Here is a 22,452-nt window from a genome sequence, read left to right on the forward strand (position 1 = left end):
CTGTTGTTTGTGCTGACTCTGACGTAATCTGAGATTTATTAGCTTGTAAAAAATGTGTGACTTAAAACGACTACAATTGAGATGTTTCGTATATGACATCACAGCAGGATCTCCTCTACCTCAGCGTGGCTTCTACTCACCACATGACCTGATTTGTGGTGCTTTTCTCCACGTTTAATGTTCCTTCTGTTGTCCTGGAAGAAGGACGTGAAGCTCACTACACTCAGAGATTTTTCTTCTCCGTATCTGGTTAGATGACGTCTGTGGTGAGACGAGCGGTTGTAGTCCTCTACGTCTGTTCGCACAAAAGCTAAAGTAACTTTTGCTGCCTGCTGGAAAAAAGTGCTTTCCTGGCATCAAAATGTGTGTTTGAATTTCACGGACCTCGTGTGAAAGCCAGGCACACATCAGACGGGATCAGAAAATAACTCTTATTGGCTTATAGACTCCAATTCATGTTTTTGACCCATGGGCCGGAAGTAGGTGGGCGTGGCTTAGACTCCCTGTTGATGATCTGCTATCTTGGCTCACGGAGAACATTTGCAGCTGGCTGATGGACCTGAAGCACGTCTCCAGATTCCTCCAAAAGCTCTTTAGTTTCTCTAACAACAGGCTCTGCGAACATCCTCCTGCAAACCCTCCCATGACGGATTGATTTGTCTTTTCTTCTAACTCCAGTGATGCTCCATCATAAAAATGAACATATATTGGGCCATTCCCATCTGTACCGGGTCGGCCCGGGCCGGGTAGCCCCAGTCGGCCCCAGCCTGGCCCGGTTGATTCCACACATCCTTGTCTCAAGCCCATGTGGGCTGAGTCTACCCACCAATCAGAGGCTTGCTCTAATGGAAGGTGTGAATTTGCTGTCAGCAGTGGGTGTGTTGGTCCTGGTCGGCCTGAAGCAGACTCCCTCGAGAAGAGGGCTGAGAATGAGCCTTGGTTGGCCCGGAAAAATACCAGGCCACCCAGATATGTAAACAACCTACGCTACCCGGCCCGGGCCGACCCGGTACAGATGGGAATGGCCCATTAGTAAATCCTTTTTTCAGCCCGTGGTCTCTGGGTGCTAAATCAGCAACGACAGTTAAAATGACTGACTGGAACGTCGCGTGCACCACCTGACAGATTTGTTTCCTGTAGGCAAACATATTTTATTAGAGAGCATCAGGTGGACACCCCACAGCTTAAAGAGCAAGTCACTCCAAATCAACATTTTCTTGCTGATAAACTAAATAAGCGAGTGTCTAATCATGCTGTAGACACGTGTAGTCAATAATTTGGCGCTTCAGTGCATCTTAGTTAAAATTTAAATGTTCTGCCTAAAACTGTCAGCGATGCACCGTCGTCAGGTAAAAACTCTGCACTGTATTTGAATTTAAATCTTCCGTCGCTATTAGCTAAGAGGTACACTATGATGTTAGATGGTACATTATGATGTCACAATGTTTTGAATGTGTGTATTTGTTTGCAGCTCCGCCCTCTTGGTCTGCTAGGCAACAGCATTTGTTGCATTTTTCAAACAGGAAGTGGGAGTAGAGTAAGAATCTGGTGGGGGTGACTTGCTCTTTAAAGAGAAAACAATGGAAACAACGCCCTGCAGGAATCAGAACTTGTATCGGGAAGAATTCTAACTTTTCCCACCAAACACCTGCAGACGCTGATGTGCACCAGAAGCTGCAGCCGAAGGCAAATCCTGATGCGGCTTTAAAGGATTAAGGAAGTTAAGCAGAACATCTGGAGACATGTTGTACATTAGCAGTGCGCTAACTCAGTGGCCTTTACCTTCTGAACGTTAGAGCGCCACAGGGTGAGGGGCTGTTGGAGCAGGGATGGAGGGGGGAAAGGAACCTAAAGGAGAAAATAGCGCTTCAGAAGCTTTATGAACATATATATATATGCATGAAGTTATGATTTCCTGAATGGTCCATTCATCTCAGGGTTTGAAGCTGCTAGGAACTGAAGTCATGTAAAAAAACTCGCTGTGGTTTACAGCAAGAAGCCAACTTCCTCAAATGAGTCTCAGGAACTTCAAATGTCTCTTCTGCAAATGTACAATTACAATTTCACAAACCTGACTTTTACCAAACCTCTGAAAGAGTATGACAGAATATCTTCAACCTTCGGTTTACTTCTGCTGGGTGATGATCCTAAAACCTAAAAATGGAGTCTGGATGGATAAATGTTCCTGGCTGATGGATTCAGATGATCTAAAGCCGTAAAATCAGATTCAGCTGGAGAAAATTAATACAAATAATCTGTCTGAAATCAGCAGAACTTCATGAGTTTTGGGAAAACACAACAAACTATGTTTTTGCAAAGTTTTATGTACGCGCTGCTTATTTGGGTCATCACATGTTGAACTGTGTTAGCATTTCGCTTTTATGGCAAGCAAAAATATTAAAATCTTAGCATTTACAATCCCGTCACTTATATTTGTGTAAAGCTCTTCAACACAATGACAAATAAAAGCCAAACTTGAATCACTTTGAGACAATTCTCTAGAACCAAAAATGCACAGAAGTTCAGCTTCAGCATCTAAAAGTGTTTTTCTGCCCAATTTTGTCAAAATAAAGTAGAACGTGTTTGTTTGAATGCTGAGTGAGTATCATGCCTTTTATTGGAAATGACATCATTTAGGTCAACGTTTAACTTCACAATAAAAATCTGAACACGATTCTTCATCTTTATGAACGTTTTTCTCTTGGCCAAAGGCTTTTTTTAAACTGTTCTGTTCAGGTTACGTCCAGGTTACGTCCAGGTGTAAACATCAGTGTGAGTCCGTACACGGTGAGTCGTGGACGATGGGATGCAGCTGCAGGACCTGCAGGCTGTCCCCGTCTGGCTTTAACCCTGCTTTTGGTAAAAGTCGTGATGAAGACGCATCATTCTGGGAACGTTTTAGCGATAATGTCAGAACCTCCGAGCCTACATGTGCAAAGACGCGAACATCACCTCCTTCTGGGTCTGCAGCGACGGTTTCATCCAGGCCACTTGTGACTAAATGCAGTTTAGAGGGGAAAACCTTCACTGGGAGCTACGCTAGTTTTCTTTTGCTTTCAGCTGATGTAAAAACGGGCTGCCTTTGATACGCCGAAGCTCAAGAAAACAGACGTTAGGGAAGTTTGTAGGTTAAAAAATATTTTTACCATTTTTTTTAACCAGGAATTAACTGGATCACTACCAAGATAAAAATATGTTTTGATTTTTTTATAGATAATTTTATGGCAACAGGAAAGAAAGACGAGCGGATTTCAGTTTTGACACCATTTCTGATTTCCGTGTTATCGTTACGATTGTCAAAAAGGAATAATTACTTCAAAGATAGAGCGACAGCATTAAAAAGGGCTTAAAAAGTTGAACGTTAGCATCAGAACGGATCATTTTGTCACATATTCAGCGATATTTGCTGATAAGAATTAGCTGCAGAGTTATTGATCCTTTAAACGGGCACAAAAATCAGATTTTACAGGAGTTTATCTGTCCGGCTGCCCTCTGACAGCATGTGGGGTAGACCCGACACCATTTACTTTAATGAAGCTTAATCTTCTCCCAGAGGAACCAACACACACCTTGCCTTTGGTTTCCATCATAAAAACACAAAAATCCTCAGACCACAGTCTGTCGGTCAGGTCAGGTCTCTCCTAAAGCTCACATCAGGAAATGATTCACTGGTTGGTCAGTTGTAGGATGAAGCGTCCTGCTGGGTCCCTGGGTCTCGCTCTGACACTCCAGAGTGCTCTGAGGATCCAAAGCATTCACTGGATCGTCCTTCAGGCCTGGAGGTCGAGCGAGTGTTGGATGAAGCCACTTCTGCTGCGTGATGCACCTCCGGCGCGCCCTGCTGAGTCCCAGGACTGAGCTTCTGGTCAATTAGAGGACTCGTCAGGCCTAAATTGGACAGGGCATCCAGGGTACCATCTGGGTCCACCATCACGTCAATGACTGTCATTTTGAAGCAGAATGAGCTCGTGAAACGAGTACTGAAGTTTTCCTCTAGCAAAATGTGAGGATTTCATCATCTGTCCATACCTGTTAGTTGCCTTTCCACTCTCTTCAGGTCTTGAATAATTGTTGAGATTTCCTGTAAAGAACATAAAAAAAGAATAAAGTGCAGCCGAAGGCATGATTAAGTAACTGAAAGCTCACAGACCAAATTAATATGCTGGATTAATCTCTTCACTGCTGCAGAGAGAGGCTTGGCGCCGAGCCCTTCGTACTCGCTGATGCTTCACGAGTAGTTCGGTCAAACATTCCTCTTCAGGGGTTCACGTGATGACGGTCAGGCCTAATTACTCCTTCTGCTCAGAGGCAGAACCTTTGTGGAGGTGAACGCCTTTCTCCACGGCTAAACCACACAAAGGCGTGTCTATCAACCTTTGTTGGGCAAAAGTTGATAAGAAACACGTTTTTTTATTTAGTCCCATTTGTTTAGATGAAGAGGGCGGGGCTTAAAACGTGTACCGCAGCCGGCCACTAGAGGGCGTGTGCTTTTAGACGTTAGATATTTGGGGGATTCGCAACACTTCCTTGGACTTCTCCCAGTCTCTTTTTCTCTTTACTGTTTGAATCAAAAATCAGATTTGTAATATTTGAAACAATATTAGAAAAGTAAACTTCATTTGGAAGTAAAATAACTCGATAATTCCTCAAAAAAAGTCCCTAAATTACAAAATCCGATGATTTGTTTAAATGCTTTGAAGGTTTACACAAGTTTGCACCTCTTTTGTTGCATATTTGAGCTCATTTTCTGACTGTGTGAATCTCAAAGCAGTTCCTTAAAAACTCAAGAACCATTTAGGTAAATGAACGTGAATCATGAACGTGAATCACGAACGTAAATCACCTTGCTGGAGCTCTTCAGCAGCAGGGAGTCGTTCTCTGCCTGCAGTTTGGACTCCATCTCCTCCCATTTCCGCTCTTTATCCTTGAAGAGGATCCTTGAAGGTGTTTCAAAAATAGATGAGTGTAAAAATACATGAAAACATGCTGAATTTAGATATTTTTAGACACGTCAGCTGTTGAGAATATTTCACCCAGGTCCTGTCAGCAGATTGTAAAAATCCTTTGTATTGAGAATAATGCTGCTGCTTGAAGGAAAAAGCCCCAGACCAGCCGGCTTCATTCCAGCATAAACAAAGATACAAATCCTAATGTGGTATAAATTCATTTTAATGGTTTTATTCTGCCGTTACACTTTTTATCACCTACGCGTTACTCCCACTCACCTGACTTTGCAGGTTGTTTTGTCAACAGACTGACGGATCCTAGATGAGAGTTGGGTTACCGACGACAGAAGAACGCTGTCCAGGACCGCCTGGTAGACGAATAAAGAAAAAACGGTTTTAACGTGGATTATTTAGTGTTGATGCTGCGAGCAGATCCGGTTCAGTGGGACTCTCTTTGTCAAACTGTGAGCAGCAATGTGTCACACGTCAGCTGAGCAGATGCAATCACAGCTGCAGTTCATTCGTTTTTCTGAGGAGAGCGTGACGTGCTGACCTCTGGCTGAATCATGTGAGCTTTCTCTGTTACATGCACGTGTTTCATGTTCCTGTTCAAACTAAGCAGCTACATTTATTAAGAAATTAATTATGCAAGGAGTTGCAAAAAGAACCAGTAAGTCTGTGATTTTTGTGTGGAAACTGTCAAAACGTAGCGCCCTCTAGTGGAACGCTGGGGATCAGACTCAGTTTGGCATTGAGGAGATTAATGTTTTCATAGTTACTGCATTAGAGAGGTTTTAAACCACTGTTAAAGTCCCATTAGTCATCACATACGGGTGAAATTACATCTCCCAGCCCTGTGGGGAGCGGTGAGCTGCAGCAGTGGCTGCGCACGGGAACTATTGGGTGGTTTAACCCCCAATCCAACACCTTAAGCTGAGGGTGTTTCACAGTGTCATGTCTCCTAGCCTCACAAGGCGACGTCTTGCGAGGCCAGACGCCTTGCTTACGAGCATGGACGTAATTTTGGGGGGGGGACAGGGGGGACATGTCCCCCCCCCCCCACACACATTTTCCAAAGTCAAGTTTTGACCCCTGCACTTTTTACCATCCAAAAATAATATTACGCTATATTAAATTGACACTGGTTGAGCTCTAGGACCAAGCGGAAAACGACTGTTTGTGTTGAAGCCTGTTTCCCATTAGAACATACTGTAAAGATACCCCCCCCCCCCCGTGTCCCCCCACTTCTAAAGTGAAAGTTACGTCCTTGCTTACGAGGACACAGTCCTTCCTTGGTCAAAGAAAACAGTTAAATGGAACAGACTTGCGTCACGTGACCACGGCAGTCACGTAATGTCACGTGTCACGGTAGATAACATTATATTTTATACATATAAGTTTCAATATAAACATATAACGAGCCTTTTATTTTTAATTGTGCTTATATTGGTTAAATTTAATATGTAAGCGAGTTCCCACCTGCTAGCCACTGACGCTGAAACTAACCAGCCACAGCTAACTGCTTTGTATATAAAACATGTTTTAGATATCAGCCTGATAGCTACAATTAGTTGATTTACATTTAAACTTGAAAATTTGCCCCTGAAGTAGCTGCCGACTTCTGATCCTCCATCCTTTTGAAAATACTGCGGTGTATTCTGGGTAATTTTTGACCAAGGCTAGGCTACACCTCCTGGTTATCCTTGCTCAGCTTGCTAAACGGCTAACAAACAGAGAACACACGCCTCGGTAGAACATGAGCATTGGAGCACACCTTGGCAGTTCCTGATGACGAATCTCCTAGGCAACCGGGCGGGGCAAAGACATCAAGGCGGGGTTCCTTGGCATTGAGAAACACCGTGAGTCTAATTTGGCAAGACCCGACCGGGATTTGAAACCCAATCTCCCAGTCCCAGGGCGGGAACTTCACAACTAGGCCACTGAGAAGGTTAAGCTCACCATTCCTGTGTGCATTTAGGGTTAAAGCCAGGGCATGCTCGGTCATATAACCGACATATGTTTCCTCTAAGTACCTCCCTGGCCTCTAAAGCAAAACTAAAATGAGCGTGGACTAACAAAGTTTCGTATCCACTAGAGGGAGCCGTCAATCAACGAGAATGCGACCCAGTTCCCAGCGTGCACTACACAGTTTGGCACACCAACCTAGCTTGAACACTAACTCGACCTGCACTGAAACCATCAAGCTAACCGTAGAAGAGGAGGGAGGGACTTATCTTTTGTGTTTTGGGGCTAAGCAATTAGCGTAGCATTCAACCTTATGCTGCTACATCATATGATTGTTTTAGCCTGTTGTAGCATTAGCAGAGGTATGCCAGCACCACGAGTGCCTGATTCCTGCCAGTTTTAGAGGTTTCCCTGCTTGAACGCTGCAGATTTGTTTAAAACCAGTGATTAGCAGCTCCTGCAGAGCCTGATGATGGCTGAGGAGATGTGTTTCTGAGCAGGAACATACTGAAAACATTACTTATCCGTTAGCCTTGCAAGGCTTTTTGTGTGCACAAACACAGTCTGAGGCGTAGCTTTCAACTCCTTCCTGAAGAGGAGGTGCAGCGGTTCAGATTTCAGAATCAGAACCACTGAACCAGCGTCCCGGAACATTGCAACCATTTCAAAATCTAATAACGGCACGCTGCATTTAAACAAAATCACTCACGTCATCTCTGTTCCACGTCTGTCGGCGGATCGATCGGGAGCCGTGCTCGTTAGAGCTCCGTTGTCGAAGCTCCACAGTCCTCCCATTCATTCCCAGAATGCCGCTGTGCTCTGTGGAGGGACCACTCGGCTCCAAGCCGTCATCAAACATAGATTCCTCCAGCTGCAAAATGATGGGAGTTATTTCCTCAGAAAATATTTAATAAAAAACACAGTAAATCCAGTCCACAGAATATAAAGAATGAACTTGTTATTTTAAAGTGGGAGCAAGCAAGTGGTGATGTGATGGGCGTACCACAGCTCCAGGATCGGCTGCTGCAGGGCTGACTGAGTCGATCTCTCCTGCAACATCATGGATCTCTCTGGCGAGCATGGCTAAGTCCTTAGCTAAGTCTTGGCTGATCCTGATGAACAAAAAAAGTACATTTAATTATTTCATTTTCTTCCTTTAATTTGTTGATATGTAAATCCCTCATCTCTGTGTATGAAAGCTTATAGATGGCGTGAGTCATCGCCGCTGTGTTACAGGACTTCTCACCTACTCACCGGGCTATTTCCTCACTGTGGGCTGTCCAGTCTCTCACATGGTCCTCCTGGTCCCTGGAGTTCTGCTGGAAGGCTGCCAGGCCTGCAGGGCTGGGTGTTGCCGGAGCAGAGCCTCCTAACTGGGCCACTCGAGTTGAAGGAAAGGGCTTCGTCTGACCCTTATTGGATTTGTGGCGATTGGAGCCATACTCGTCCTCAGAGGTGGAAGCGTATTCCACAGGAACGCGGCGCCACCGCGTGCCAGCTGAGGAGGAAATTGAGTTGGATATTTTATAATGAAGCACTTTATTTATTACTCAGTATTTCATTAAACCAATGAAGTTCTTTGACAGACGATTTTATGTGAACGTGGTGATGTGGTCTTCTTACTCACAGGCAGGTGTAACATGGCCATAAGAAGATGTTCCTTTGCTTTTATCAGGCAGCTTGGAGGCACTGTTGGCTCTGGCTCTGGGTCCAGACACCAAACCCACATTGGACCCTCTTAATCCATGTCTGATGGCGTAATCACCTGCTGAACTGCGACCCCCCTGACCTCGGCCTCTTGTGACAGTGGCCTCAGAGTCGCTCTGAGCAGACGGAGACCCCACCCTCAGTCTCCTCGGCTGTGCCAGAGCCTCTATCCTAGACATTCCTCTTCTCGCCATCCCTGTTCTGGATGCGGAACTAGTGGTGGAGGCCTCAGAGGCCACTGAAAGCCGGTCCATTTCAGCGGGCTCCGCATCTGATGACTCTCCCAGACGGGCGCGTCTCAACAGGGATGTCCGAGTGGGTCTGGGCTTGGGAACATTAGCTGTTTTACTGGGTGCGGGGGGAGCTGAAGTCTGAGTGATCTTAGCCCGGTTCCCTTTGGTGCTGGTCTCGACTGTTGAGCTCCCAGTTTGAGCTCTAGTATTGGAGCCACGGGTTTCTTGTGTAGATGGCGGCTGAGAGTCTGAAAGGAGTGAGTTGGAGTTGACATCATCGTCCGTGAGATCCAGAGACGTCCAGGGGCGGCTAGGTTGTTGAGGACCAGATGTTCTGTTCTTAACCCTCCGGTCCTGAGCCTCTCTGGCCCCAGCGGAGCCCTTGTTAGGTGAACACACAACCGTTCTCTCCTTCTGTTGCCCAGCGAGTGCTCGGCGTTTCTGGACTACTTTCCTTGCTCCGTCTGCCTGGCTTACTGTGCTTGTCGTGTCCACATCAGACTCTGGAGACACGGAGCCTTCGATGGACTGACTAGGCGGATCGCCTTGGTCTGAAACGATAGTTTCTAGAAAAGCTGCCACAGCCTCTGAGTCTTTTTGCAGAACGACACAGTCAACATCAGCCTCCTTAGTTCTGCTGCCTGTAATCCCATCGATACGCGGTATAAGCTCAATGGGCACGCCGGAGCTCGGTTTCTCCACAGTGAAACTCTCCTGTCTCAGGAAGGGCTTCCCAGTTCCTTCCTTGTTTTTCTCCTCATTCTTTTTTCTCCTCCGTGCCTCCTCCATCCTCTTTTCCCCACTGGTCAGTGGACGAGGGGGGAGTCTGGTCAGCACACCCGATCTCCCTCCACCGCTGTCCTGCAATTTGGCAGGAGAGGAGCGACTGGGGCTGCTGCCGTGACTACCAACACCTCCGGTGCCGTGACCAGGCTGATTCTTCCCGCGGGAAAACTTCTCATCTTGGTTCTCTTTTTCCTGAAGCTCTGTGTCTTGTTTCTCCCCCATATCTACTCGCAGGCCTGCACCTGGGGTCCTCCTTCCAAGGATGACCTCCTCATTAGGCAGCTGAGGTAGGGTTCTCCTCTTACGCTCAGTGTGCCCAGAGGAGCTGAATGAGGCTATGTGGCTGGATTCACTGATGCCAGCTGACAACACAGAACAAGAACTTGTGTCAGTGACGACTGGGACCTGAACGGTTTTAACGAGTGTTCGTGCACAGAGCCACGTCCCGGTACCTCTGTCTTCTGTCATGGGCATGTGGCTGTCGCACCCCGACCCCTCGGGGTCTGTCCTGATGTGGCTGGCAGCCAGCGTGGCCCACTGTGACACCCAGCGAGGACCTCCCACCATCAGCTCCTCAGATAAGATCTGAATCAAGGAAACACGAAGGACATAAAATGGTGGTTGTAAAGCAGCCTGCGCTGATCTACGGCTGAAAACAGATCCAGGTGTAGTGACGTTGAGTCGGAAGCACCTCTGAATCCAAACGTTCCGGCTTCCCTCTGTCTCGAGAACCAGATCTCTGGGAGGTGATCCTTTCTCCTTGCCCGGTTCTTCCCGACCTGGAACCACACTGCTCATCCACACCAAACACCTGACAGATGCCCACACACATCAAAACTCTTAACTGCCCACACGTGCATCACGGCTTTACTTCCTCTTTACCTTGTCTATCAGTTTCCTAGCCTCTTCTTCCTCATGGTCCCCGTTCTCCAGCTCAATGGTGTACGTTCCCCTGTCACTATAGTCATCACCATGACGACAACGCTCCTCGGGCCCACTCTGCTGATGTGGCGCCGAGCCACGTCGCCTGTCAGCTAATCTGCTAGTCCCTTTTGCGTTTGCAGACTTGCGACGGCGTGCGGGGCTGTCCTCCTCTGTGAAGAGACCCTCGGGTAAGTTTGCACGACCTTCTCTGATCTTCATCCCAGCGCCGCCGCCCCAAAGCCCCCACGAGCGCTCCTCCAGGGCTGCGGACCTCCGCTGCTCGCCGAGAGCGTTTTCCGAGTCGCTCTGAGTGCCGTCCTCGTGTTTACTGCCTGGCACGTGTCAGACAAAGTCACAGACTTAGACCCTCGTGAAAGTGTGACGAGCTCAACACAACCGTTACCTGCCCTTACCTTTGAGACTCCTCAGATGAACTGGTACATCGCTCTTCACGCTCTCCCCATCATCCTCCGCTACCGTCTCTTTTAGAGTCAACGGCAGCTCATTCTGGGCCAGCCAGTCTGCCACTTTCACCTCCGCCGCCACCATAACTGTCTGAAGTGGACTCAGCTCCTCTCCAGCAGCACTTTTAGGCCTTGGCCGGGCCTCGGGCCCCACTTTCGCCACTCGATCTTTGACAGTCACTTTACTTGGTGCCCCAGAGTCAAACTGGATGGTGAAGGAGGCGTGACCGTGGACGGGTTCTGAAGCACCAGAAGCCGCTGCTGCTTGCTCTTGTGAGGACGCGTCTTTTCCCATTTGACCTGCTTCCTTAGTCGGTATTTCAAAGTAGCTTGGCTCTTGGTTTGAGGCTGCTTGTGGGGTGGGCTTTGAGATCTTGGTACTTTTCTTTGCATCTGAAATACATACAGATGGAATCTATAGAAATCCAGTAAAAGTAATAAATTCAGAAGTGAAAAAGAAGCAGCGTTTATCTCGATCACACCTGTTTCAGCCTTTTCTTTCTTCCTGTCGGAGCTCTTTTCTTCAGGTCTACCTGGGTTCTGGTCAGCAGCGTCTTCATCTCCCCACCAAGCAGGCTGACCGTAGAGAGGAGTTCCTCTTTTTAGCACCGCCACGTCTCCTGTCAACGAGCGGTTCACAAGTTAGTCTCCTACACGAGGAGAGCCACTCACTGGTTATTTCACTACCTCTGCTGTGGTCTCTAGTATGAGGAAGACAATGAATAATGGGGGTGGAGTCTTGCTCATTTTCATCATTTTTCCTTCTAGTAAAGCTGTTTATTACGACCGCTGGAACATTCCTGTGCATTATGTGATGCACGTTTCGGTTTCACATCCACCGCGTCTGCCCGGCTGTTATTTCTTCTTGTACACTCCTGCTACGTCTGTCTCTATTAGCGGTGTGTTTACCGTCCTTCCTACAGCCACCATGTCCTGAACACGGAGAAATCAGCTCTGGATCGTGTGTGTGAAGCGTTTACTCTCATGAAGCACACAGACGCTGCTGCCCATGGACGTAATTTGGGGGGGGGGGGGGGGGGCATGTCCCCCCCACTTTTTCCAAAGTCATGTTTTGACCCCTGCACTTTTTACCATCCAAAAACAATGTTACGCTATATTAAATTGACACTAGTTGAGCTCTAGGACCAAGCAGAAAACAACCGTTAGTGTTGAAGCCTGTTTCCTATTAGAGCATACTGTAAAGATACCCCCCACCCCATGTCCCCCCCACTTCCAAAGTGAAAATTACGTCCATGCTGCTGCCGCTGCTCAGCTGCAGCGTCTTCCTCACTGGACGAGTGAATATCTTCATCAGAGGGTGAATATTACTCCTCAGAGTCAGACGTTACCAGACTGAGCTTGTTAACGATGAACAGCCCTGTCAGCAGCAAGTTTCTCCTCTAATATATGTGAATAGTCACCCTCTGTGTGCTCCGCTCATCTCCTCTCCGCAGTCGAGAGCCTCTGACAGGGAGGGGGTAGTTTTCAAACTCTATAAACTCCAAAGATTTCAATGGAAACATCCACAAGTGTTGCTCAGGTTGAAGTTACACATCTCCACTGTCTTCTGGTGTAAAAGAATAACTTCATGAGGGATTATATTTGCAGCTGCGGCTCGTTAAACACAATATTACAACTTTGGTTCATAGAGGGTTAATTTTACAGTCCTCCGCAGGCCCATCCATCCACCCACCTATCCATCCATCCATCCATCCATCCGCTTATCCGGAGTCGGGTCGCGGGGGCAGCAGCCTAAGGCGAGAGGCCCAGACTTCCCTCTCCCCAGCCACTTGGGCCAGCTCCTCCAGGGGAATCCCAAGGCATTCCCTGGCCAGGTGAGAGACATAGTCCCTCCAGCGTGTCCTGGGTCTACCTTTGGGTCTCCTCCCGGTTGGACGTGCCCAGAAAACCTCACCAGGGAGGCATCCAGGAGGCATCCTGACCAGATGCCCGAGCCACCTCAACTGGCTCCTCTCAATGTGGAGGAGTAGCGGATCTACTCCGAGCCCCTCCCGAATGACCGAGCTTCTCATCCTATCTATAAGGGAGAGCCCAGCCACTCTTCAGAGAAAACTCATTTTGGCCGCTTGTATCCGTGATCTCGTTCTTTCGGTCACTACCCAAAGCTCGTGACCATAGGTGAGGGTAGGAACGTAGATCGACCGGTAAATCGAGAGCTTCACCTTCTGACTCAGCTCTCTTTTCACCACGACAGACCGGTACAACGCCCGCATCACTGCAGATGCAGCACCAATCTGCCTATCGATCTCACGCTCCAGTTTTCCCTCACTCGTGAACAAGACCCCGAGATACTTAAACTCCTCCACTTGGGGCAGGACCTCATCCCTGACCCGGGTGCATCTCTATTGTTGGTTTTTGCTGCATTTGTAAAGCCTTCGAAAAAGTGTTCCCGTAAACGTATTTGGATTTACTGGACAATGTGGGCGGGCCCTAGCCATAAAGGGGCGGGTCTACGGAGAGACAAGAGGGGGAGTGATCTTCCTCTCTTTTTCTTTAATTGCTGCTGCGCTAACTTTTTTGTTCTACATGTTCATTTACTGAGTAAACAGTTAAACACCAGCTGCCTGAAGACATTTAAGTCTTTGGATAAGAATAATTCTGGAGGAAACGGGAGCATCAAACTTAAGTTTTACTAGTTAAGGATCTATATACTATATGCAATAAACTCCTTGTATTTCTATCTCACCTGAAGTTTTATCTTCTGCCCTGTTGTCCTCTGAGGGTTTGGTGGCGCTGCTGTCACACACGTGTGTCGCTGCAGCTTCAGAAGGTTTCTCCTCTGATTTGGACGATCCTGCCCCCGTAGCTTTCTTCTGGATCAGCTGAAGCTGGATGCTCAACTTCTCGTGCTGTGATGACATTTAGAGTAGAAAATAAAAACCAATTCCCTGCTTCTACCTGAGCAGCTTGGCATGGTGAAACAGAAATGTCATCAGCTCTGAAGCGCTTCCCCAGGTCAGCAGAAATCTCTGACTCCTCTGACAGCACAAGGCTGCAATGTTTTGAGCAGGCAAACCCACTCAGTGAACTTCAGCTGCTTCTTTTCTGCAGCGCAGCATGCCATCTAACCTTGAGGGCCTCCTCGGGAATGTGCAGCTCTCCTCGAACCACGGTGAACAGGTTGGTATGTGAGGCAGGTTAAGGTAAAAGGTGCAGGAGTGAGAAGCATGCACTGATAGGCTCATCTATTATGCAGCAGGAAAGGTTCAGTGACCATTCACATCTGTGCCAGAGGAGATAGCGTTACAAGTGCTGCCTGTATCCTGTTTGTGCCACGTGATCTGACAGCTCACAACAGAAAATACACAAAGGATATCGTATCCAAACCTCAACCTGTCTTCAGTTTTCAGTGTGATGTAGATCTGCTCCTGTATTCTCACATCGTTGACAAAAGTCTGCAAAGAAACGCAAAGGAAGGACGTTACATGGCACGTTTGATTTGAAACTCATGCTTCATTGACATCAGCGACATTATGCATAAACTGTGTGATGTGCATTCTTTAAAGACTATTTAAAGAGCGAGTAACGCCTAAATTAACTAGTTTTGCTGATTACCTGTACAGGTGCGTGTCTAATGGTGCTGCAGACGTGTAATCATTAGTGTGGCAGTTTAGTGCAACTTGCTTTAAATGTAATATTTCAGCCCCAAACCGTAATTCTATCTCCATCTTCAGGTTAAAACTCTGCTCCACATTTATTCAGAACCAGCTGCGGCTGAAAGCTAAGCTGAAAAGTGTGACGTCAGCAAATGACTACGTGGCTGCACTGCACTGGTCTCCAGGTGAGGCAGCCGCACCTCCACCTGGCTCAACCACTCACCTGCCGATGTGACACGCTGGCACTCTGAGCCGCTTGCCACCTTAAAAAAATGCCCTCCCCCCTTTTCATCTAATGATCGCGGTTAACAGTACGTCCTCCAGAATGCTGCAAAGTCTGTGTCTGCTCTTCTCCTGAGTGGTAAGTCTACTGTGAGTGTGTGCTTGCGTGCACATGCGAGTGCGCACGTTAATGCGGAGAAACTCCGACCGAGGGGGGGTTGAGGGGGTGGCACCTATCAATACCTCAGCGATGCTCTCTCGGTCCGCCAGGCGACGCTTCTTTCAGAAGCGGGTTCCTAACAGGAAGTGTGGATGACATAAGTCTCCACCCATGCCTTGACTCTCAGTTCAATCTAGGATGTTAGTTAACGTGAAGTAAAAAATTCACTTTTTATTTTGAAATTCGTGCACTTTCTACAAACTTGTGATAAAATGGTGAAACTTACTGTATTTAAAAAATTAATTTTGTTTCCTGTAATCCATTTATCTGTTTGATCTACATGGTCTAGATCTGTTTTGGTCTAAGGTTAGGGTTGTTTTGACTAAAGAGTTCATCCATGCATATTTCTACATTCTTTAGGTTTATAGTGGTCTTACTGATGCAATAAAAGCTGGTGATTTATACCATACCATACTATACTGCACAATACCATACCATACCATACCATACCATACCATTTTATACCATACCATACCATACCATACCATATTAAACCATACCATACCATACTATACTGCACAATACCATACCATACCATATTAAACCATACCATAGCATACTATGCCATATTGTACCATACCATACCATATTATACCATACCATACCATACCATATTAAACCATACCATACCATACTATACTGCACAATACCATACCATACCATACCATATTAAACCATACCATACCATACTATGCCATATTGTACCATACCATACCATACCATACCATATTATACCATACCATACCATACCATATTAAACCATACCATACCATACTATACTGCACAATACCATACCATACCATACCATACCATACCATAACATACCATAACATACCATATTAAACCATACCATACCATACTATACTGCACAATACCATACCATACCATACCATACCATACCATATTAAACCATACCATACCATACTATACTGCACAATACCATACCATACCATACCATACCATACCATACCATACCATACCATACCATACCATACGATACCATACAATACCATACCATACCATACCATATTAAACCATACCATACCATACTATGCCATATTGTACCATACCATACCGTACCATACCATTCCATACCATACCATGCCATGCCATGCCATGCCATACCATGCCATATCATGCCATGCCATACCATACCATGCCATACCATACAATGCCATACTGTACCATACAATACCATACCATACCATGCCATGCTATGCCATACCATACCATATTATACCATACCATACCATACTATGCCATATTATATCATACAATACCATACCGTACCATACCATACCATACCACACCATACCATGCCATGCCATACCATACCATACCATACTATGCCATATTGTACCATACCATACCATTCCATACCATACCATACCATGCCATGCCATACCATACCATACCATACCATACCATACCATACAATACCATACTGTACAATACCATACCATACCATGCCATGCCATGCCATACCATACCATACAATACCATACTGTACAATACCATACCATACCATGCCATGCCATACCATACCATATTATACCATACCATACTATGCCATATATACCATACCATACCATATCATACCATACCATACTATGCCATATTATACCATACCATATTATACCATACCATACCACACTATACCATATTATACCATACCGTACCGTACCGTACCGTACCATACCATACCATACCATACCATACCATACCATTTCATAACATACCATACCGTACCATGCTGTATCATACCACACCATATCGTTCTATATCGTACCATACCATACCATATTATACCATACCATACCACACTATACCATATTATACCGTACCGTACCGTACCATACAATCCCATACCATACCATACCATACCATACCATTCCATACCATACCATACCATACCACACCACACCACACCATACCATACCATACCATACCATACCATACCATGTCATTACATACCATACCGTTCCATGCTGTATCATACCACACCATATCGTTCTATACCGTACCATACCATACCATACCGCATTGTACTATTTTCTTTGTAAAGCACCTTCAAATTACAACGAAGTTGAACAAAGTGCTGTCCATTCAGACCACATTAAAAAACAAGTCAATTAGTACACAAACAGAATATAAGCCACACTATACTATATTAAAAGCCAAAAATTTTAAATGATTTCAAAACAGAGAGGGAGAAGGCCTGTCTGACCTGAAGGGGAAATGCATTCCAAAGTCTGGGACCCACAGCTTTAAGGTGACGGAGTGTAGTTTTACCATTTATCTCTGGAAATATCAATCCAAATGTTGTTGTCAATGATTTAAAAGATGTCCAGTCGCTGAAAATCATTGGCAGTTTAATAACATATAACCATAAAAATCTGTTGTAAATTACACGGGAGCGGGTCTAAGTCTCTGGGCGACGCCATATTGGAAAGAAAGAAAACGATCGTTTATATAGCGCCTCTCAACATAAATTTGGATGCCATGTTTCTTTCTACAGAAGCCCGTGAGGACATTATGCATTTACTGATTTATAACAAATGGTTACAAAACTTTCACTATTAATAAACATTACTGCTTTATACGTTTACCTCTTCACTCGTTGGCGGTGATGAAAGGGAATCTGATGATCTTGTTATTTTGCTGGAGGTTGCACTCCCAGGGTTTTTTGACCCTAATGGCCATCTGTTGTTAAGGTCTTATTTGAACACAAAAACAATGATTTAGGTGTCTACTGCCCCCTATCCCCAGGGAAAATACACACCGTCTCTTTAAAGCCTCTCTCCACCTTGGATGTGCAGCGTGCGATTGGTACCTCCAGCAACATCTGACCAGCTGACCTAAGTGAACTGGACTGTAAATAAGGTTTAAGAGGTCTGAAAGATACGTAGGTGCAGAGCCATTGAGCAATTTAAAAACCATTAAGAGAATTTTAAAATTAATCCTAAAATGCGTGCAAGCTAAGATTGGTGTGATGTGCTCAGACCTCTTAGTGAGAAAGAAAAGAAAGAAAAAGCCTCTCAAGATAAAAATCACGAGGCTCTTCACAAAAACAATCAATTTAAAATGTAAAAATCTTTTAAAGATATTACTAAAAATATATATTTCAAATGTAAGGAAAGGGAGAGAGAAAATTTACAGGAAAGAGGGAAATCAGTGGATCCTGGAAAAGGAGGAATAAAAGCAGAACAAGGAGAGGGTGATGAAGGTCCCACCAAAACCTGAACAGGTGAGTTTAAAGGAGACCACTGGGTCCACTGATCTCAGGCTCAGGGGGAGAGAGGTCCAGAGTCTGGGGACCACAGCAGCAGATGATCTGTCACCTTTGACCTTTAGCCTGGTGCTGCACAACCAGTAGGCTTTGGTCACTGGACCTCAGGGACCTGCTGGGGGTGTAGGGATTGAGAAGATCACCAATGTAAGATGGTGCTTGTCCATGTAAGGCCCTATAGACCAGAACCAGGATCTTGAAATGAACCCTGAAGTTGACTGGCAGCCAGTGAAGCTGGAGGAGAAGCGGGGTGATGTGGGTGTGTTTGGAGGACTTGGTCAGAAGCCAAGCACAGGCGTTCTGAACCACCTGTAGACGGTTCAGGGAGGTTCTGCTCAGACACGTGAAAAGAGAGTTACAGTAGTCTAAGCGTGAGGAGATGAAGGTGTGGAGAACTGTCTCAAGTTCAGAGCGGGACAGAATGGGACTCAGCTTAGCAACGTTCCTGAGATGGAAGTAGGAAGAGCGAACAAGAGAACTGGCATGAAAATCCAGGGTGAGAGCTGGGTCAAAGGTCACGCCAAGGTTCCTGACGGATGGTTTGGTGTGAGTTTTGGTACGGTCAGTCCTCGTTAGAAACCGTGAAGCAGCATTCTGCACCAGCTGGAGGCTGGGAGACCAGTAGTCCAGCCTAGATGTGACACAGGCAGAGACTACAGTCTCAAGGCAGCTACTTGGGAGAAACTGTTAGATACTTCTGAGGTACCTCATAAAACATGATCTCCTGACTGCATGGACCTGACTGTTCAATTTCAGTCGGGGTCCATCTTAACCCCCCAGGTTTGAAATGAGAGACTTTGCAAAAGGTGCGAAGGAGGGCAAGTCACTGTCAGATAACTCATGAGGAGGAGCATTAGACCCATAGAACATGACCTCTGTCTATCATCGTTAAGCCCCAACAAACTCAATGCCATCCAGCTCCTAATGTCCCTTGCGCTGGTATAAGATCACCTCTTCCAGGACTTCAGACAGAAAGGGAGTTAGATACAGGTCTAAAACGAGCCAGCATCAGAAGCGTGTGGACAGCCGCATGTTCGAAACTATCGAAGACCGAGCCTGAGGCTGAACTATCACTTCTAATATGCAGACCTGCAGGACTCAGCGACAGAAACACATCCTTAACGAGGCGAGGGGATCGGACTGCATCTGGGGAGCCCGAGGGTTTCACGCTGGTGACCAGGTTTACTCGGAAAAGCAATTTAGTCATTTATGTATTAAAGTCTATCACCCATGATGTTCTTTTAGCTTTACAAAATGTTCTATTTTACAGCAACTTTTGATCATTTGTATCCTAAACTACGAGGCATTTAAAGAAGTCATAAGCAAATAAGTGCTAGTTAATTCATTTGTTTTTAACCCCTTAGCATTCCAGCATCCCACCCAGGGCACAAAAGCCCACTGTGTTCATTAAACCTGGACTTTTAAGGGTGAAGGCCTGAGAAAAACAACAGAACATCTAAACTACTGTCCCGTACCAACTCTAACTCTGCTCCTTCACCGGTGTCATGCAACTTTCCTAGCCTTTTATGTTTGTTTCTGGCAGCTAAAACATACGAGTTTCTACCTCTTCGTCCGTCTGCAACACGAGTGCGACCCTAAGCACAGATGTGTCTCACAAACGTGGTCCGGAGATTGTTCTACAACACTTTTAACACTTAAAACACTCACCCCATTTAAACTGCCCAAGTCCTTCACTTTATGCTCGTCTGCGTTCGGGTCGTAGTTGATGACAGCGTGCTGCTTGTCCACACTGCGAGACTAAAACATGAAAAATCCAATAAATGACTGCAATCCAGTCTAATCCTGCTGTTGAACCAGATCAAATGCAGAACTACAGCAGTGAGCTTAAATGTGATGGAGCTGAAGTACCTGCAGCATGAGTTCACAGTCGTCCCTCCCCACAAAGATCATCTCCCTGGGAAGACGATGACGCGTCCCCCCGCCGCTCACCAGAAACCAGGACGTCAGACTCATTTTGGTGTCACAAGGTCACCTTTGACCACTAATGTATTATCCTAGAAAGAAAAGTTAGAGAGTAAAATCACAATTGTTGTCTATCGTGGTTTTTGTGTTCTGGTTTCTGATTGGTGGTTGATGGCGACTTTATAGAATTAAACCTACGATGCCTGAAGTTAAATCTAAACATGTAAACCCACATTCCATTATTCAAATCTGAATAGAAATGTGGCACGTTTAAGCCGAATGTTCATTTCCAGTTGCAAACAAAAACACGTTCATGAGACCTCCTATGGCAGTCACTGTGATGGTGGGGTTGCAGAAGTCTGTGTAGTTACGGATCATCTGTCAGGCTGCAGGGAGAACAGAAACACTGGACATGCTCCACAGATGAAGGCGGGGCAGGACATCCTTTCACCCTGCTTTTATTTTGGAAGGTGACATTTGTTTTACAGCAGTCAGAATTTGAGGTATGAATAAAAATTTAGTTTAAAACAGTCAAATTTAAATGCATATGTTTACATTTGGTTACAACAGGCTCTGTAATTAACCGTATAGCTTATGCATGTTGTTTTTCATCACTCCTCATGATGCCGTTAGCAGCAACAAGCGAAAAGTGTAACAATCAGGAAAGGCTCACAGAATTCCAGGCATCGTTTGGGACTTGCAAAGGGAAATCTTCAGCCGTGACCCCATGATCAGAAGGGTAAACAGAGCTATCGGTCACATGTGAAACATGCCCTCCCACATTTTCCAAAGTCCATTTCTGTCCTCTGCACTTTTTACCATCCAAAACCAACACTACTGTGTATTAAACAGACACTGGTGGAGCACTAGGACCAAGCAGGAATCAACAACCACTTGTGTTGAAGCCTGCTTCCTAGAACCGTCCAGAGAAGCTCATCTATTGGCTCTGCTGATGCTTGCTAACGTGTGATTGGCCGTTCCTGCCACCTGTGAACTTGACAGTCCTGCATTCCCGACATTGCATAAAAGTCTCTAGGCTGTTGTTTTATAGATGTTTTTGAGTCCTTACTGTAAAGACCCCCCCCCCCCCCATGCCGGTAGCGTCCCCCCCACTTCTAAAGGCAAACTACGTCCATCATGGTTTCCGTTCAGCAGCCAAGCCTCATCCCTGCTGACTCACGCTCTGGAGGTGAACCGATGGGCTTCATCATTTCACACTTTCTGATATCCGAAGCATCCTTTTGTGCGTACGCTTCCTGGCGTTCCCAAAGGAACTCTGCATCTCCTTTGGGAGCCTGGCTCAGGTCTACAGTGACCCAGATTTACACACGAGACGCGTGCACGCACGGCATCGCCCACAGTGCCCTCCGGATGAATCCTGTGCGCTCGCAGCGGCTGGATGTTGGGTGAAGTCAGCCGATGGAGGAGCCTGGACACGAGCCCAGTTAGGCCATGACTCAGTCCAGAACCTCCTGGAACCGTCTGATACCGGTTCCGCCTCCATGTGAGGGGTCTATATTCGGATGCGACGTGTTACACACAGATAAGGTGCAAACACGCAGCTAATGAGCCTAATTACAGATGTGTAATCAGAAGCGCGCATTCTTTACGCACCTCTACAAGCAAACACAATCCAGACAGATTAAATCCTAATACCGGGTCTCAGGTGATTCTGAAGCGAGCATGTATTAAAGAGGCTCCTTGGTGCGTTACGGACGCCGCCAGCAGACAGCCGCACTATTTCACCGCCTCCATCCTTAAAGCCGCAACACGAGCCGGAGGAGGACCGACAACACGAACAGAGGAACACAAACGTCTCACCAGCAGCCAGACGGTCAAGCAGCATCCGATGTGGAGGGTTTGAGCCGCGCTGATGCTCCTGGAGCCCGCTGCCCAGCCCAGCTTCCTCTGGCGCGTCTTCGCCTCCAGGTGGCGCTGCGCCCCAGGGAGAGAGCGGCGTTATGTAATATTAAAGGAGTCTGACGGCAAACCGTGAGTGGGTCATTTTATGGATGAGAGCGATGATTCATGGATAAATGGAACCCCACCAGGGTGTAATACGTTTAATAAATGTGGATCAATGCAATAAAACGCAAAAACACATCAAAGCTTCTCATAATTTTCATCACGTTAAACAAGGGATTATTTTTAATCCT

The 22,452-nt window shown here is 46.2% G+C and overlaps 1 protein-coding gene across 4 annotated transcripts; it reads right to left on the reverse strand.

The window, feature by feature from the left end:
• Positions 1 to 2,582: 2,582 nt before the first annotated feature.
• cep170ab (centrosomal protein 170Ab) lies at positions 2,583 to 22,254 on the reverse strand. Of its 4 annotated transcripts, none has more exons than XM_070552046.1 (19): positions 22,118 to 22,253; positions 20,243 to 20,388; positions 20,042 to 20,131; positions 14,360 to 14,441; positions 14,116 to 14,171; positions 13,733 to 13,895; positions 11,508 to 11,645; positions 10,975 to 11,418; positions 10,520 to 10,893; positions 10,329 to 10,427; positions 10,090 to 10,222; positions 8,539 to 9,999; positions 8,166 to 8,409; positions 7,915 to 8,023; positions 7,621 to 7,782; positions 5,226 to 5,314; positions 4,844 to 4,937; positions 4,030 to 4,081; positions 2,583 to 3,942 (listed from the first exon to the last, which is right to left on the reverse strand). In XM_070552046.1, the coding sequence occupies exons 2-19, from the start codon at positions 20,345 to 20,347 to the stop codon at positions 3,677 to 3,679; spliced, it is 4,161 nt and encodes a 1,386-aa protein (XP_070408147.1). In that variant the 5' UTR covers positions 20,348 to 20,388; positions 22,118 to 22,253; the 3' UTR covers positions 2,583 to 3,676. The 4 variants fall into 4 exon arrangements, with proteins under 4 accessions (XP_070408147.1, XP_070408145.1, XP_070408146.1 ...); XM_070552044.1 differs by having other exon boundaries at positions 10,329 to 10,448; positions 22,118 to 22,252; XM_070552045.1 differs by lacking the exon at positions 22,118 to 22,253 and adding an exon at positions 21,953 to 22,088 and having other exon boundaries at positions 10,329 to 10,448.
• Positions 22,255 to 22,452: the final 198 nt, after the last annotated feature.

Source organism: Nothobranchius furzeri, chromosome 6 (assembly GCF_043380555.1).
Source record: "Nothobranchius furzeri strain GRZ-AD chromosome 6, NfurGRZ-RIMD1, whole genome shotgun sequence".
In the NCBI taxonomy this organism is placed as follows: Eukaryota; Metazoa; Chordata; class Actinopteri; order Cyprinodontiformes; family Nothobranchiidae; genus Nothobranchius; species Nothobranchius furzeri.

Coding starts and splice junctions, on each gene's coding strand:
- cep170ab (XM_070552044.1), bottom strand. CDS start 20,347: ATGAGTCTGACGTCCTGGTTTCTGGTGAGCGGCGGGGGGACGCGTCAT. Junction 20,132..20,242: donor ACTGTGAACTCATGCTGCAG/GTACTTCAGCTC, acceptor TTCATGTTTTAG/TCTCGCAGTGTGGACAAGCA. Junction 11,419..11,507: donor GAAAGAAAAGGCTGAAACAG/GTGTGATCGAGA, acceptor TATGTATTTCAG/ATGCAAAGAAAAGTACCAAG.